The following is a 14,957-nucleotide window of genomic DNA, read 5'->3' as shown; positions in this document are numbered from 1 at the left end:
GATTCTGTGGCTTTTTTGTGTTTGCCACAGTAGTATGAACTAGATTATTTTAGGGGTTTCACCTGAAGCTCTTCCCTGTTGAGTACTACTGTTGTTTATAATGAGATTATTCTGATGATGGTGCATACCTGAAGTTCTCAGCACGGTGCTGATGGGCACAACAATTTCCTTTGATACCCTACTTGTGGTCCTCCCCCTGCCCCTCCCTATTTTTATGGTGTTTGCTCTTTCTTTGTTTTTTACTTGAGGGAGTTGGATTCTTCCCTTTGGCTTTTGTTTGTTTAGGGTGTTTTGCCTTCTTTTTTTGTCTGTGCTTTATTTATATTTTGGGGGAGGGGTTGGGGGAGGGGGTGTAGGTAGGCCAAGAACAAACTTAAGTGCTTAAGTCCTAGCACTAAGCCAGACTAGGTCACACCACAACAGGAGGACCAGGGGAGGAACAAAGCAACCACAGTTCCTGTTGTGAGTATGCACACCCTCAGATGTTCATGCTTAGGTGTGAACTGGCCAGATAAACTTTGTATGAAGTGAAGTGAAATTTGTTCAACAACTTCTTTCTGTGCTGGCTTTCTCCACTATGACTTACATTTGATTAAAACAAAGAATGCGTAGTTCTACCTAGCAATACTTTCATCGTTGGGCAGTAGTAGCATTTATTTATTTTTTCAGCCATTTGGAATTTCAGTTCATTATCCCTTCTAATGGCACTGACAGCTGAAAAAGCTCTAGCTAGACTTGAGATTCACCAGTCTGATCCTGCAAGAAAAACTTAAGAGAGGTCATCCCCTAGGGCTTCATTTCTCTTTTCAGCTGGTGTGAACAGGTAGATCAACCAAACTGGAGGCTAGATTGTCATATCAAAGAGGAAATTCCCACTCAGAGTTCATTGGGTTCTAGAATGAGTAACAAGTATATTTGTAGGTCCATCGTTTCATTAATTTCTTCTTGGTCTTTACATTCAGGCTTTGATTTATCACTGTGAACTCTACTCTTATTTTTAAAGTAAATAATGTATTGTTTTCAAGTACAGTGATTCCAAAAGCACAGGTTTTAAGTAATGGTGTACACAGTGAACTACTAACCAGTTACAGTTGAAACCCTTTGTGCTGAGGCTGCCTAATAAAATGAGTATTTCATATATTGTTATAATTCATAAAAGATAGAAAGAAAAGTTGTGAATATTGTGGCAAGGGTCAGCTTTGAGTATAAATCATTAGGTTTATTTTATTGTAGCATTTTAAAACTACAATAAGTCAATCCCCAAAGCGTTGTATAACGTTATCCCCAAAATTGGATAAATTCACAAAAATGACACTATGCACAATTTATAGTAAGGAATTTATCTGTTCTCTCTCTCTCTCTCTCTCTCTCTCTCTCTCTCTCTCTGTGTGTGTGTGTTCTTTCTCTTTCTTTCTTTGTCGGTATAATGCCTAAAAATAGAAATCACCATTCAAAGGTAGCTTTGACTAAAAATAATGCTTAGGATAATGCTTCCATTGTTCAATAATAATACTTTTTTGTGAAATCTCAGTAACTTCTTAAAAATCAGATGGCACTATGTGACATTGCTCCTTTTCCAACCACATTTCATCAAATGTGATGAATTTGCACTCATTATAAAGTCTGAACACCAGGTTGGAATGCTTTCCAGCACAATAAATGATCATTATGAATGATTCTGAAGACAGAAAGCTTAATTAACTGTTACTTGATTAACAGATCACTTGATTTCTGATCCAGAATTAAAAGAGCTTTGCTTTTGCTCCATCTTTCACAGCTGTGTTGACTTCATAATAGGAAGAATATATTCCAGTCTTACTCAGAGCTAACAGCTGCACTGGTACAGCTATCTTTTCTTTCCACACTTATGGTATTAAGTTCTGCCATCTTTTCGTTCTGCAGATGACTCCTAAGTCTAAAAGGAAGAGTATCCACAGCAGAATGCTGAGGCCTGTATCCAGAGCTTTTGGTAAGTGGTTGTTTCTTTTCACAATTTATTAAGCTACTTCCTTAAGATTTATAAGATTTACCTAAACTGACCTTTATAAGATTTATAAGATTTACCTAAATAGACCAGGGATGGGGAATCTGTGACTCTCCATATGATGATGGACTACAATGAAGGACCCATCCCTGTTCTAGAATATAAGCATTATTTGGTCTGATGCTCTCATCTAACCTTATAGAAAATAACAATTCAAAATAGATACTGATGCTCAAGCTTCTTTAAGGGTGTTAGTTGTGCAGGAACCTGTGTCTACAAAAAAAGATGAAATACTTTGATAACTGCAATTCTATATTTAAAGACATTATGAGTGAAGATAGTTTAAATGCTGTAGGCCTGGTTATTGTCAAGCCTCAGGCACTCACATGCTTCTCCCTCCCTTCTTCCTTCCCTTATGGGCTCCGATTCCCTCATACCCATTCTGGTTTAAGACATCCTATAGTTCACCATTATATCCAAATCAGAATTGGAAACTATGTGCAAACCATAGTTCTGGATTGCCACAAACCGGGGAGTGCAGAAAGGGTGGGGTGAAAAAGCGATCCAGCTGCTCGGATCCAATCATCAAAGCATGATTTGTCGTTATTCCAAACTATTTCATACGTGTCTGTTTACAAATGTCATTTCCCACTGAGGGGGCTTATTGACAGGGTTATGCCTATGTTAACAAACCTGACCAGAGAAGCAGAGGTTCAAATATAATAAACTTCAAATATTTCTCTTAGAGATGGAGTTTGACTTGGACAAAGCATTGGAAGAAGTTCCCATCCACATAGAAGACCCCCCATTCCTTTCCGGAAGAGTGGACAAACGGACTTCTGGGCTTATGTCAGAGCTGCCCTCTGAGGAAGGGAAAAAATTGGAGCACTTTACAAAACTAAGGCCTAAGAGGAATAAAAAACAACAGCCCACACAAGCTGCGGTGAGTGAAAATCTTGGTTGTGATATTTTACCTCATATGAGAGATAGCCGAGTCGGCAGAGCAAGAGACTCTTAATCTCAGGGTTGTAGGTTCAAGCCCCACATTGGGCAAAAGAGTCCTGCATTTCAGGGGGTTGGACTAGATGACCCTCATAGTCCCATCCAACTCTACAATTCTAGGATTCTTATTATTTTATTATTTAAATAATGTGCAGGCTTTAAGCCATGCTTTAAGATTTCTGATAATCTTGTTCAGTCTTGTTTGGCTGCTTATTTTTCTGTCCTCTTGTCAGCACTCTTCATAAGAAAAACTCCTGCTTCTAAAACCCATACGCAGTTATGGCTTTTGACACCCATAACTGGCAATATAGAACCTCCAGAGGCTTCTATATTAAGTAAAACTATGTGTCTTATCAGGTGAGTACGACAGCACCTCAAGATGGTGAACAGAATGGTCTTATGGGAAGAGTGGATGAAGGCGTTGATGAATTTTTCACTAAGAAGGTGACAAAAATGGATTCAAAGTAAGTCTTATTCTTCAGCAAGGTACAGTAGCTGAAGCTGCTGTAGATATTTGGGGGTGTTTTCTGTCTTTAAAAATTCAAAATAGCAAGTACACCACGCTGCTAGCACTAATGTAATAAACGTAATTATACCAATAGTAAGTTAAAGTGACTTATATATGCTAAATACATCAATAGACATATATTTGGGTTTATGTCACCATAGCGCCGCTTAAGTTCATTAGAATTCTTTATGATTGCAATTTAAGCAGAAGAGCCATTCTTTTAGGAAGCTGCCTTATACCGAGACCATTGGTTCATCTTGCTCAGTATCTTCCATATTTACTGGCAATGGCTCTCCAGAGTTTGAGGAAAGGAGTCTTTTCTAGAGAATGCCAGGCAGTGAACCTGGGAACTTCTGCGTGCAAAACCTATGCTTCACCATATCTTGTTGACATTACAGTGCCACATGTGATGGCACAACAAGGTGTTGTGTAGAATTAAAGAGTGGCATAAGCAAAGGAGGCCGAGGAGGAAGGCAGTGGTGAGGAAAAGCAGACAGTGAAACAAGTGTGCCAAGCAGTACTTAAATGCTGCATTTCCTTTTCAAAGTGGTTTAGGGCAGGAGGGATGATTTTGTTCCGCTGAAGCAAATGCGGGTATTTTGAGGTAGGTATCAAAATTTGGTACCACACAAAACCCTCGTTTCCTTGGCCAAACAGAATGTGTTCTGACTTGATTATGCTATTTTATTCATTTTCTTTTTATTTATTCATTACATTTTCGTAACGCCCTTCGTCATAAGATCTCAGGGCGGTTCACAGAATAAAAATACAAGATAAAAACACAAGTATTAAAACAAAACAACAAACCACCCCCTTCTCACAGACACATTTAAAAGGCTGTAGAATATTTAGCAGCCAAAGGCCTGGTTGAAAAGGAATGTTTTTGCCTAAAAGTATATAATGAAGGCACCAGGTGAACTTCGCTAGGGAGAGGTATGATAACTCCACATAACTATGTCTCTGGTAGACATAATCTACTAGAGAAGATTGACTTCTCTGGTAATATAAAATGCATTCTTTATTTAGAACCAGCATGACTATGGAATTTAAACAAGGAGAATTTAATACAGTACTGCACCAGACTCCCTTGGGAGATTGTGGACTCTCCTTCCTTGGAGGGCTTTAAGCAGAGGTTGGTTACCCATCTATCATGAATGCTTTATCTGAGATTCCTGCATTGCAGGGGCGTTGGACTAGTTGACCCTTGAAGACCCTTCGAACTCTACAGTTCTATGATGGCTTAAAACTGTGGTTAGTCAAAATACAAGTGAAAGCTTCCAATCTCCTTGTGATCTTACCAGATATGGAGAGCAGAAGCACAAGAGTCTATGTAACACTAAACCGTAGTTTAGCATCATGTCCAAATGAGGCCATTATAGCTTATGTGCCTTTTTCATCTATTAGGAGATCCTCAACAAAAGGCGCGGACACAAATGATTCTGGCGAAGCCACTGATGAAAAGAAGAAAAGAGATTCTCGGAAAAGCGGCTTTCTCAATTTAATCAAATCTAGATCAAAATCTGAACGTCCTCCAACTGTTCTGGTGTCGGAGGACCCCTCAGCACCCAAAGGTGCTGCCAAAGGCCCCACAGCGGACACTGCAAAGAAGGAGGTTAAATCAGCTGAACAGAATGGCAACACTGAAAAAAACGAGGAACTGAAAACGCCAGACTCGATAGAGGAGGGGTCCTCAGAGGATGCCTCAAAACTTGAGAAGAATGACAGCAAAGGCAGTCCTCAAGGAGGACGTCGGTATGGGGTGCAAGTGATGGGCAGCGGACTTTTAGCTGAAATGAAAGCCAAGCAGGAGCGCAGAGCGGCATCTGCACAAAAGGTGAGTGACATTTTCATTTTAATGGTCCGAGCAGTTCATTTGAGGGCTTACACAGAACAACATAGCTAAATAATGGCGGCCAGCTTGAGGCATTTGATTCTGACCAAGATGGTTATACTCAAAATTGCCATTAGGACTTACGGTTTCTATATTTTTGTATTTGTTGTTAAAAAAATTAGCATGTTTATATAAGTGTTGAGGTGACAGCTGGCTGCTTAAACGTACCTGAGGTAGGAACAAAAACTATCAGGAATTTACTACTTGATGTGCGACCTAGTACAATCCTACTACAATTGTTGGTGAGGAGCAGATGTGTGCTAGATGAAAAGATGGCAAATGCTGGGCGGGGTGGGGGGATTTTTTGTGTGAATTTGCAGGAACAGTGAAAGATCAGTGAATAGGGGATTAGTCTTCTCTCCAAGACCATTCAGCAGTGGTCTTGCTCCACCTAGTGTTTGAAGAGATTTTAATATTAGCTCTAGGAACAAATGCAGTGCAAATAAGACCAAGTAGCATGGCTTAGTTAGCACTTGAGATGGTTTAAAACAGAACTCTCCAGCAAGCAACGGTAAGACTAATAAGATTTGGGAGATGGTATTGTTTGCAGTTGCTATGAAGTGCAGTTAGATATCAAATAGGTTAAAAAAATACATGCAACTTCCCACTTATGTGGGGATTACGTTCCCGGGTACCACACATATATGTGAAATTGGAATAGATATTATTGGCCTAATCCAACAAGTTACAAAATCTGGTGTTGACTAGAAAGAGTGAAGAAAGTCCAACCGAAAAGCTTTTATGGTGGAGCCTTACCCTCCAGGATTTTTTGATGCAGTTGATAAAAGTTATTTAATGTTTTATTCCTGTGTGATGTATGTTCCTACTTTGTAATTTATGTGCATTACCTTATTTATGTGTAGAAATGGTTTTAGCTATAAGATATGGGTACATGATAGTAAATCTATTTTATTTGTGGCCTAGTTTACTAAGATGAAATTCTATTATCTAAAAAATTAATCTCCAAAGATAAAAAAAGGATGCTAGGAAGTTGATTAACAGCAGAGGCAGGTGTCCCTAATGGGTTTAATGGTGGGTGGGACAAATTTCTCAGATGCTCACCCCATTTTTATTTTTATTTATTTTTATTTTGCCAAGCATGTAAAGCTAAACGTGCACACGTTGAAGATGTCTTCAACTTTTAGAAAATACAGGGAGAAGAATGCTTTCAAAGCAGCAGTGGGGAACCTGTGGCTTCCCATATGTTATTGGACTCCCAACTCCCATCAGCCTCAGCCAGCATGGCCAATGGTGAAGGATGCTGGGAGTTGTAGTTCAGCAACATGTGGGTTGTCACAGGCTAGCCATCTTCCCAAAGTGTAGATTTTGCTTACAGTAAATGTCAACTCAGGGTGTTCAATAACAACTAATTTAGACTACACATCCTATAATGCAGAGATGTACTTGTAAACCAAGGACTGCTGAAATGTGATAGTTATTTACTGTTGTTCAGATGCAATGTAGCACAGTGTCAAGAACAGCTTTCAATGCCATATAAAAACTGATCAAGTCTGGGCACACAGGTGGTAGTAAATCTAAAGTAGGACAAAGAAGTTCACACGACTTCATGAAAGGCATCCTGGTTGCCACCTGTTTGAGTATAGATGTAGCAGAGCCATTGCTCAGGGGTAAGGCATCTGCTGTGTTTATGGAAGGTCTCAAATTCAGCCCTGGCACCTCCAGGTAGGGTAGGGGGTGCCCCCCATATAGAACCCAGGAGAGCCATCACAATTCAGTGTAAATACTGAGCTAGATGTGCTAGAACAGCCTGATTCCGTATAAGGCAGCTTCTTATGTTCCTAAATGGGATTTAAACTGCTTGAATGGGATTACAATTAAGTTTACGCACAATGCTACTTTGATATCATCATGGGGAAATGATGTTCTGTTAATAGATTCATTTTTTTTAATGAAACCGTAAGTACGTGGAGGCCAAAAGGAAGGCTGTTCAGAATTCCCCCCCCCCCTTGCAGAGTGAAGAAAGTGCAAGAGAAATGCAGGTATGCAACGAGATTGGAATAAATATTTATCCAGCCTTGTTGAATTAATTCCTAACACCTTTATGAATAAAGTTAAAAACAAAAATGTGAACCTGCAGTGAAAATAAGAAAGCTAGATGTAAAAAAGAAAGAAAAAAACACAGCTGATAGACCAGCAAAGGGCAGCTACAAGGATCTCAGGCCTTAATAAAGGCCACTAAAGGCAGAGGTGAACGGGATGGAGTTTACCAGGGACCAAAAAAGATTGTTGAGTAGGCACCAGGTCCACATGTCTAGGAAGGGAGCTCCACCATTCGAATGAATTTTTTCCCCGGTGGTCCTTAAGATTCTTGGTCCCCAAGCCATTCAGGGCTTCAAAGGCTAAGACACCCATCTCACCACTTGAAGCCCAGAAACATACTGGCAGCCAGTATAGGTATTTTTATACCACCAAAATATATTCTCTTTGGCCAGTCCTTGTTAGCAATCTGGTTGTCCTGTTTTGTACCAATTGGAGTTTTCAAACATTCTTCAAAGGCTGCCCAATATAAAATGGGAAGAGAGATGTTTTAATTACATGTTTGTTACCCTGGAGTCCTTTGCAAAAAAGAACGGGATATAAATTGAAATAAGAATATGAATATGAATAATGATTGAATTAATGATGATGGGGATGTTGATGATGATAGTAATAATAGTCCGGAGAATTGGAAAATGGTGATCTATCAACCAAGTTCAGAGAATTCTGTTAATTTTCAAGGATTCCTTATCATACTTTTCTTTCTTTCTGTTTTAAAGAAACTAGGGAATGATTCAAGAGACTCAACAGATCTCTCGGTGAATGCAGAACGGCTGGATGGAGGTGCTACAGGTGTGTTACTATTAGTAAAATGCTACTTCATTAACTAGTGTCCACAAGCTTGCTGTTGCCGATCAGTTAGTACAAATGAATGATTAGAGGTAATATAGTTTTTGTGCCTTGCAAACTACACCTGCTCAAATTCCCTCTGCACAACTGCCCTCTTTTACATCTGGCCTCCTTGCCACAACCCCCTTTTGAAATCTTCATTTTTTAAAAAAGTGCAATTATATTATTCATATCCTGTCCAATTCCTACATAGTAGAGACATGTTACATATATTTGTGAAAGCTGACCTACTTTGCTATATTCCTTGACTCCCTCTGTAGGGCAGAATTCTGATCTGTCTTACGTGTAGCTGCTGTCAGTTGCTTAGCAGTTTGCTTCATTTTCATTCACTACACTGTGGGAAAGCTAACCTAGAACGCTTCCAACAGGGAATAATTAACTAGTAGCATCCTCTATGCCAGGCCTGGAAATCAAGTTCCAGTCACAGAAGAAAGTGGTTCCAAGAGGGTGCTGTGGATTTGCCCTCCAGCCTTTATAGATCTGCCTTATGAATGCAAATGGAGACGGAAGAAATGCATTTCAATTTTTAAGGAATATTAGAGTAGAAGACACCTGCTAAGAAGTAGAATAGAACCTATTAGTGCCCGAAATAATGTTCGTCTGTGGATGGAAAAAGGCATTTTTCCATGGTTCCTCACAAAATGTATGTAACTCCTTTAAGGAACTTCAAGGATATAAAATGGCTGCCTGACTTTAACCAATATGTAAAATGTAGCCACTGTCGCTGCTACTTTGGCTTCCCATCTTCTTTTAACTTCTGAAACATCCTAACTGTGTATTTTCTCTTTTTATTAAATGCAAACAACCCCATCTGTGTGAAGCACAGCTGGGCAAAGTGTGGCCCTAGTGAACTTCAGATCTGTGTCAAGAAGAGGGGAAATTGGGGGAAGCATTTAGCAGAAAGAGAAGAGGTGGTCTTGTTTGTTTTTGGCGGGTATACCAACTATATGATCCCTGACAGATTGGGCTGTATCCAACTAAAACAGGTTGGTCCAACATGTGGCCCCATTTGACACACCACCCCCCTAGCTCACATCACCTTCCTAAAACTGGGTAAGGGAGACACTGGGCTTTGAGAAGGAGCTATCAGGGGTCTGACAGGGTCCTAGTGTCCTCTCACCTCCTTCCCAAGCCTAGTTAGTTCTTTCCCAGTTTTGGGGAGGAGATGGAAGAGCTTTGGGACCCTGCCAGAGTCCTCACTCCTTCTTCCCAAAGCCAGCACCTCACTTACCCAGGTTTGGAAAGGCAGCACAAAGGCTGGGGTGTATCAAATTTTGAACGCCCCACACACAGCAAGGCAGTGTGTGGCCTGTGGGTTCCATGTTGAAGTACTCTTGTGACCGACTTGGTATGGAAAGTTGGACCACCTAGAAACAGTTCTGCTAGTGTGGGTGCAGGGAATCTTTGACCCTCCAGATGTTGTTGAACTGCAGTCACCATCATGGTCAATAGCTATGCTTGCTGGGGTTGATGGGAGTTGTAGTTCGGCAACATCTGAAGGGCCAAAAGTTCCTCCTTTGCTAATGCAAGGAGTTTAAGCTGTGCAGTGGAACTTACGTGGCTTGTCACCTCTGTGTGTGACCTTAAAATCTGTTCTAAGGATTCCTCCAGAGCAGATTTATGCAATGCTCAGGGGGCAGGGAAGTTCTGTTGCATGCTTCCAGGGAGAAAATGGTGTCTAAATGACACATAGCCAGCTGCACAAACATTTGCTTTGCTCCCTATATATATAATGTGCATGTGCTAAGATCCTTTTTGGTTTTGACCACATAAGCCCTCTCTTTGAAACGAGCTTAGCTGATGGATATGGGGAGAGGGTTTTGAAGGCAACAGAATATATATTGGAAAGAAAGATGTTACCGGTGGGAAAAGGTGGTCCATATATTTAAATAATTCTGGGAGAGAGAACATTTAGTTCTCACAGATCTTACAAGAATGTTTGAACATATACCAGTATTTCTCAAACACTCTCCCAAAAATGCGAATTAAAAATTGGAAGAACATCTTGTTCGCATAGATAATACACTTTTAGCCACAGAATGCATGCACACATGTACAAGTCAAAGTACAAAAACATCTATGTAAGCTAGAAGAATGTCTTGGAAAGTAGCCTGCGTTACCTAGCTCTGAATTTAGAAGTAAAATAGCAGGTAGCTGGTCCAAGTTATGAGTTTGGGATATAATGTTCTGCATTAGTTGACTGGCCAAGTAGCTTCAGTAGGATAGGATTATGTGCAGTTATAAAATGCGTAAGTAGAAAAACTGCTTTCTCCATTTGACACAAAAGACCTACATGTTATATACATACATGTGTATGTATATGTATATAAGCCTAGCATATATAAGCTATATATATTTGAGAATAAAAAAGAAAGCATCACCCCGGCAGATTTAAGCATCTTTACGTTCCATAGAAATCCGTACGTTAATTAACATGATTAAGGAATTCCAGGGTGGTAATTCACAGGCCATTGTATTTTATAGAACTGTGAAATGCATCCAACCTTCAAGATGTTTGTGTGATTAGCCATCCTAGGTTGAATGGTGGGTGAATCAAGATCCCTTGACTTTACTGAGGGATTTTGGCTCTTTCTCTGTTGGCCTGTCTGGACACCAGTCTTCAGGGCAGCTCCTCAGCCATTTTCACAGACTTTCACTGACATAAGGGCTGGATCTACATTGATCTTCTGAACGCTATTCAATATAACACTCTAGAAAGCTTAATGGCAGTTTTCCATTGCCGGTGGCTCGCTGCTCTGTTGGTCACATTTTCATAACACCTTTTTAACATTATAAATGATGGGAGTAGATCTGTCCAAGGTCCACTGAGATATTTTGGGGACTTTCTAAGCCTCAGCCCAGTTTCTCTATGCCTCATAAAGCTTTCTGTTGGAGCACACAGCCAGACCTCAGAGAATAATAGGGTGGTGGTGATATTTTCTGACAGTAAAGGAGTGAGTATTCTGCACTCACACACACTCCATATCATCAGGCTTGTGTCTAATGCTCAGGTGTTCCTCTATGGAAACTGACTGTATCAGATTATCCCACTCATTCCCTCATGTGTTACAGTCATCAACCTCGGCCCCATTGAGGAGCCAACCATGTACCCTACGTCCTGCTTAAAGTGCTAATGACCAGGAGAATCAAGCCAGTTTCTAAAGCCAGAGTAGCCCAAACCATTCCAGGAATCTGGGCACATTCTCCTTCTAAAGCTCCCACAGAGGTGGAAAATCTATTGGATGTCTCACTGATACTGCTTGTCAGTGACTATATTCACATTGGTCAGAAAAGAGGACACTTGGGGAAAGTAGCAGCTTTTCTTTTTCCTGAGTAACTGTCAGTCCACACACATCCCTCTGTGTTTTTCTCTGCACCTACGGAGGCTGGAAACTTTTTAATACGCTGCACCCCTGGTCTCAATGTTCGCTGGGTCCTTTTGTTTCAGTTACCAAGCTTCACCAGTCTTCTCCAGAGAACCGGTTTACCCTGAGTAAAGGTGACTCTATTGTAACCTCATCAGAGAAAATCACAAAGGCTGAACCAAAGACAGAAGTTGGGGCGAGGACACGAAGTTCTTCCAGCACACCTACCAGCCCAAAGCCCCCACTCCAAGCAGTAAAGCCCAGCCTAGCAGGACGGCCAACAGTTCCTCAGAAGCCACGATCTGCCTCTCGGACTGGTGAGAAGCCTCTGTACACTATGCTAGCATTAGCACAATGGCTTTTGTGTGGAAAAATCAATAGTTAAATACCGAAGAGAAAATTCAGAAAATAAGATAATGGTTATTATTTTGTTCGGCGGCGTTTTTCAATTGTTCTCTGCTAATCCTGACTAATCTTTTAAATGCTAGAAATGGGATTGCAATGGTAAATTATAAGAGAGAATGAGATATTCCCCTAAACACTGAGGTACTAATTTGTAGCCTTTGCATTATAGTACTGCCCTAAAGGTCTCAAAGATTACTACATTCTTCTTGTGTCTGATTAAGCAAATTGTTTCCCCTCATTTCTGAATATTGAAATACAGGTTTTAAAAAACTTTTTTGAGGCTTTGTTGGAACACATTTAAACAACTTCTTAGGCCCCTCTATTGTGCTTTATTGCCACGTAGCCCTTCAGCATTTTAATTTCTTCCAGCTTACCCACTTTATAGAGGAGACACTTAGCTTTGAGGCTGTTCCTCCTCTATCATGCTTTCAAAAACTAAATCAGTACACTTGGGTGGGTTGGTGGGTTGGTTGTGTGAGGGTTTATGTGAACGAATTTCCTAAATGCTGTGCAGCTGGTGACTGAATTTTTCTGTGTGCACGCTGTGTTTCCACAGAGGATATCCCAGAGTCTCCATCTGGTCCAGGTTCCCCTAAAACTGCTCTTCTTCCCCCCATTCTGAAGAGGGTTCCTTCTGATAAAGAAAAAGATGGACAGAGCAGCCCCCAACCAGCTGTCAGATCTCTTTCACACGAAGGTGAGAATGCTAGTATATTTCTCCAGCCCGCCCCCCTTGTATAATAATCAGGGGTCAGCAATTTTTTTCAGCAGGGGGCCGGTCCACTGTCCCTCAGACCTTGTGGGGGGCTGGACTATATTGGGGGGGAAGAACGAATTCCTATACCCCACAAATAACCCAGAGATGCATTGTAAATAAAAGCACACATTCTACTCATGTAAAAACACACTGATTCCTGGACCATCCACAGGCTGGATTTAGAAGGCGATTGGGCCGGATCCAGCCCCCGGGCCTTAGTTTGCCTACCCATGGTATAATTGTTCATGTCCTCAGCTATTGGAAGTCAATTTGCAAAGTTCCTGATTCTGAATATGACCTTAATGTCTGGTCATAATAATGTGTTAATTTACCTATATTATGTGTTCTAATTGCATGCACGCACACGCCTCGCCCTTCTGCAGGGGTTGTTTCCATTCTAGCCCATGGTATTAATTATATCTCCCATTATCTTTTGTGCTATCTGCAGCCTCCATCATTTCCTTCTCGGTCATAGGGCCAAGCTAGGCAGGAGGCTAATGTTAAATGCATCTTTACATTTAACATGCAGGGTTTTCAAAACAATTCAGCTAGCATTCTCCAGAGGGGCTGGTAGTTACTGTGACAGCAGGAGGCATGAAGACAGAATTTAATCCTGCTGCAGCCCTGCAGAAAATGCTGCCTCTGAAGCTGATATTTCCCTGGGCATCAAATGCAGATTCCCTCCCAGTGCAAATACCAATTTGTGGGGAAGGATTTTCCTCAGGACCTCAGCATGCAAGGGCAAGGTTAAATTGCCCCTCCTCATCTGTTGTTATCCCGATAAATATCACTCCCACTCCCTAAGCTGGTGCAGTATTCGCATTTCTAAAAACCTGCGCATTAGATACAAAGAATCCTTCTGTGTACCATCTGCTTTACCCAGAGAACCCCTGTCATTGGCTGGAAGAAGTCGAATCTCAATACAGATTGCGCTTAGGTCCTGCTTCTGGTTGGCCATTGGGAGAAGAGGGAGGTGGACTTGATGGTCCATTCGCCTGTTCTAGCAGACTCATCATATGTTCTTTCATTAAAAAAGCTCTACAGTGCTCCATCTGCTGAGTAAGGGAGGTATGGTGATGCTCACAGACATTTCACACATTACAAAGAGGCAAAACTGGATTTTCCATTCATTCATTCATTTTATTTGTATCCTGCTTACACACACACACACACACACACACACACACACACAACCATGCTCAAATCAGCTTACAACAAAGAAAACAGGAGTGCATTTCAAACAAACACTGCAAAACAACTCCAAAATAATAGCAAATATAACAACATAAAAAACCTACATTTCAATACTATAAATGTAACAAGAAATACTGAAACAAGGTGCAGCATCCAATAGCAAAAATAACAAGGGATCTCCAAGGTTTCGCCTTAGTCCTAGAAACACACCTCCTATGGTGTTGCTCATAGGCCGCCTCCTGCAGCAGCACCTGCTTATAAGCTTCTTATAAGAATTCCAAGAGCGAGGGGTGGGGTAACTGAAAACACCCCTCCCATGAATTTTGACCACATGTTCAGCCCCTATAGAAACCTGCAGTCCATCCCAGCTCCCTGGCAAGTATGAAGTGTACGATTAGAACATTTCAGGTGTATTGCTATTGTTACCTCTTGGTATAAGTTAGGACTGGTTAAAAGCTATATCCTCCTGCTCCCTTTTTTAAAGTTACAGTTCTGTTTGTGCGACCTATACTTCTGTGTTATGTCTGGCTCTCATTTCACACACCCCCCCCCCCCGTAACTTTATTATTATTCATTTTATTTATTCCCCACTCTTCACCGTAACACCCTCAGGTTTTTAAAAAAGCAGCATTGAAAACAGTTCAGAACAAATGTACGTGGACCAACACACTCAGTTAATTGGTTCCTTTACCAGTAAATCATTGACACGATTTGCTTGGCAAAAATGACGAAATAATGCCATCTTATTTTCTCTTTCTCTTTTGTGTATTGTTGTGTTACTAAGCATGCAAAATATCAGGATATGTAAAGCATGACATTTTCATTATTAGGGCTGCTAAATTGTATAATATAAACAAATGAGGCTAAGAATGCTGCTGATTGAGCTAATCAGGCTTCAAAATCTGAAATAATTTGCCTCAGTCATTTACTGCAGTGAGTGATAC

General features: G+C 40.8%; 1 protein-coding gene across 2 annotated transcripts in view; it reads left to right on the top strand.

Annotated features, from left to right (window-relative positions):
- Window positions 1–14,957, top strand: part of CARMIL1 (capping protein regulator and myosin 1 linker 1) — a 341,669-nt gene that overhangs the window by 102,944 nt on the left and 223,768 nt on the right. Inside the window, exons 30-36 of one of the 2 annotated variants that reach the window (XM_081014121.1) lie at window positions 1,903–1,969; window positions 2,731–2,927; window positions 3,344–3,450; window positions 4,899–5,328; window positions 8,163–8,235; window positions 11,741–11,974; window positions 12,619–12,812. In XM_081014121.1, coding sequence (XP_080870247.1) covers window positions 1,903–1,969; window positions 2,731–2,927; window positions 3,344–3,450; window positions 4,899–5,328; window positions 8,163–8,235; window positions 11,741–11,974; window positions 12,619–12,803 — 1,293 coding nt within the window. In that variant the 3' untranslated portion in view covers window positions 12,804–12,812. The remainder of the gene's footprint in view (window positions 1–1,902; window positions 1,970–2,730; window positions 2,928–3,343; window positions 3,451–4,898; window positions 5,329–8,162; window positions 8,236–11,740; window positions 11,975–12,618; window positions 12,813–14,957) is intronic. The other variant, XM_081014120.1, reaches the window with a different exon arrangement.

Source organism: Podarcis pityusensis, assembly GCF_964106645.2.
Source record: "Podarcis pityusensis genome assembly, chromosome: 7".
NCBI lineage: Eukaryota > Metazoa > Chordata > Lepidosauria > Squamata > Lacertidae > Podarcis > Podarcis pityusensis.
This window is presented reverse-complemented; position numbering and strand designations above follow the sequence as displayed.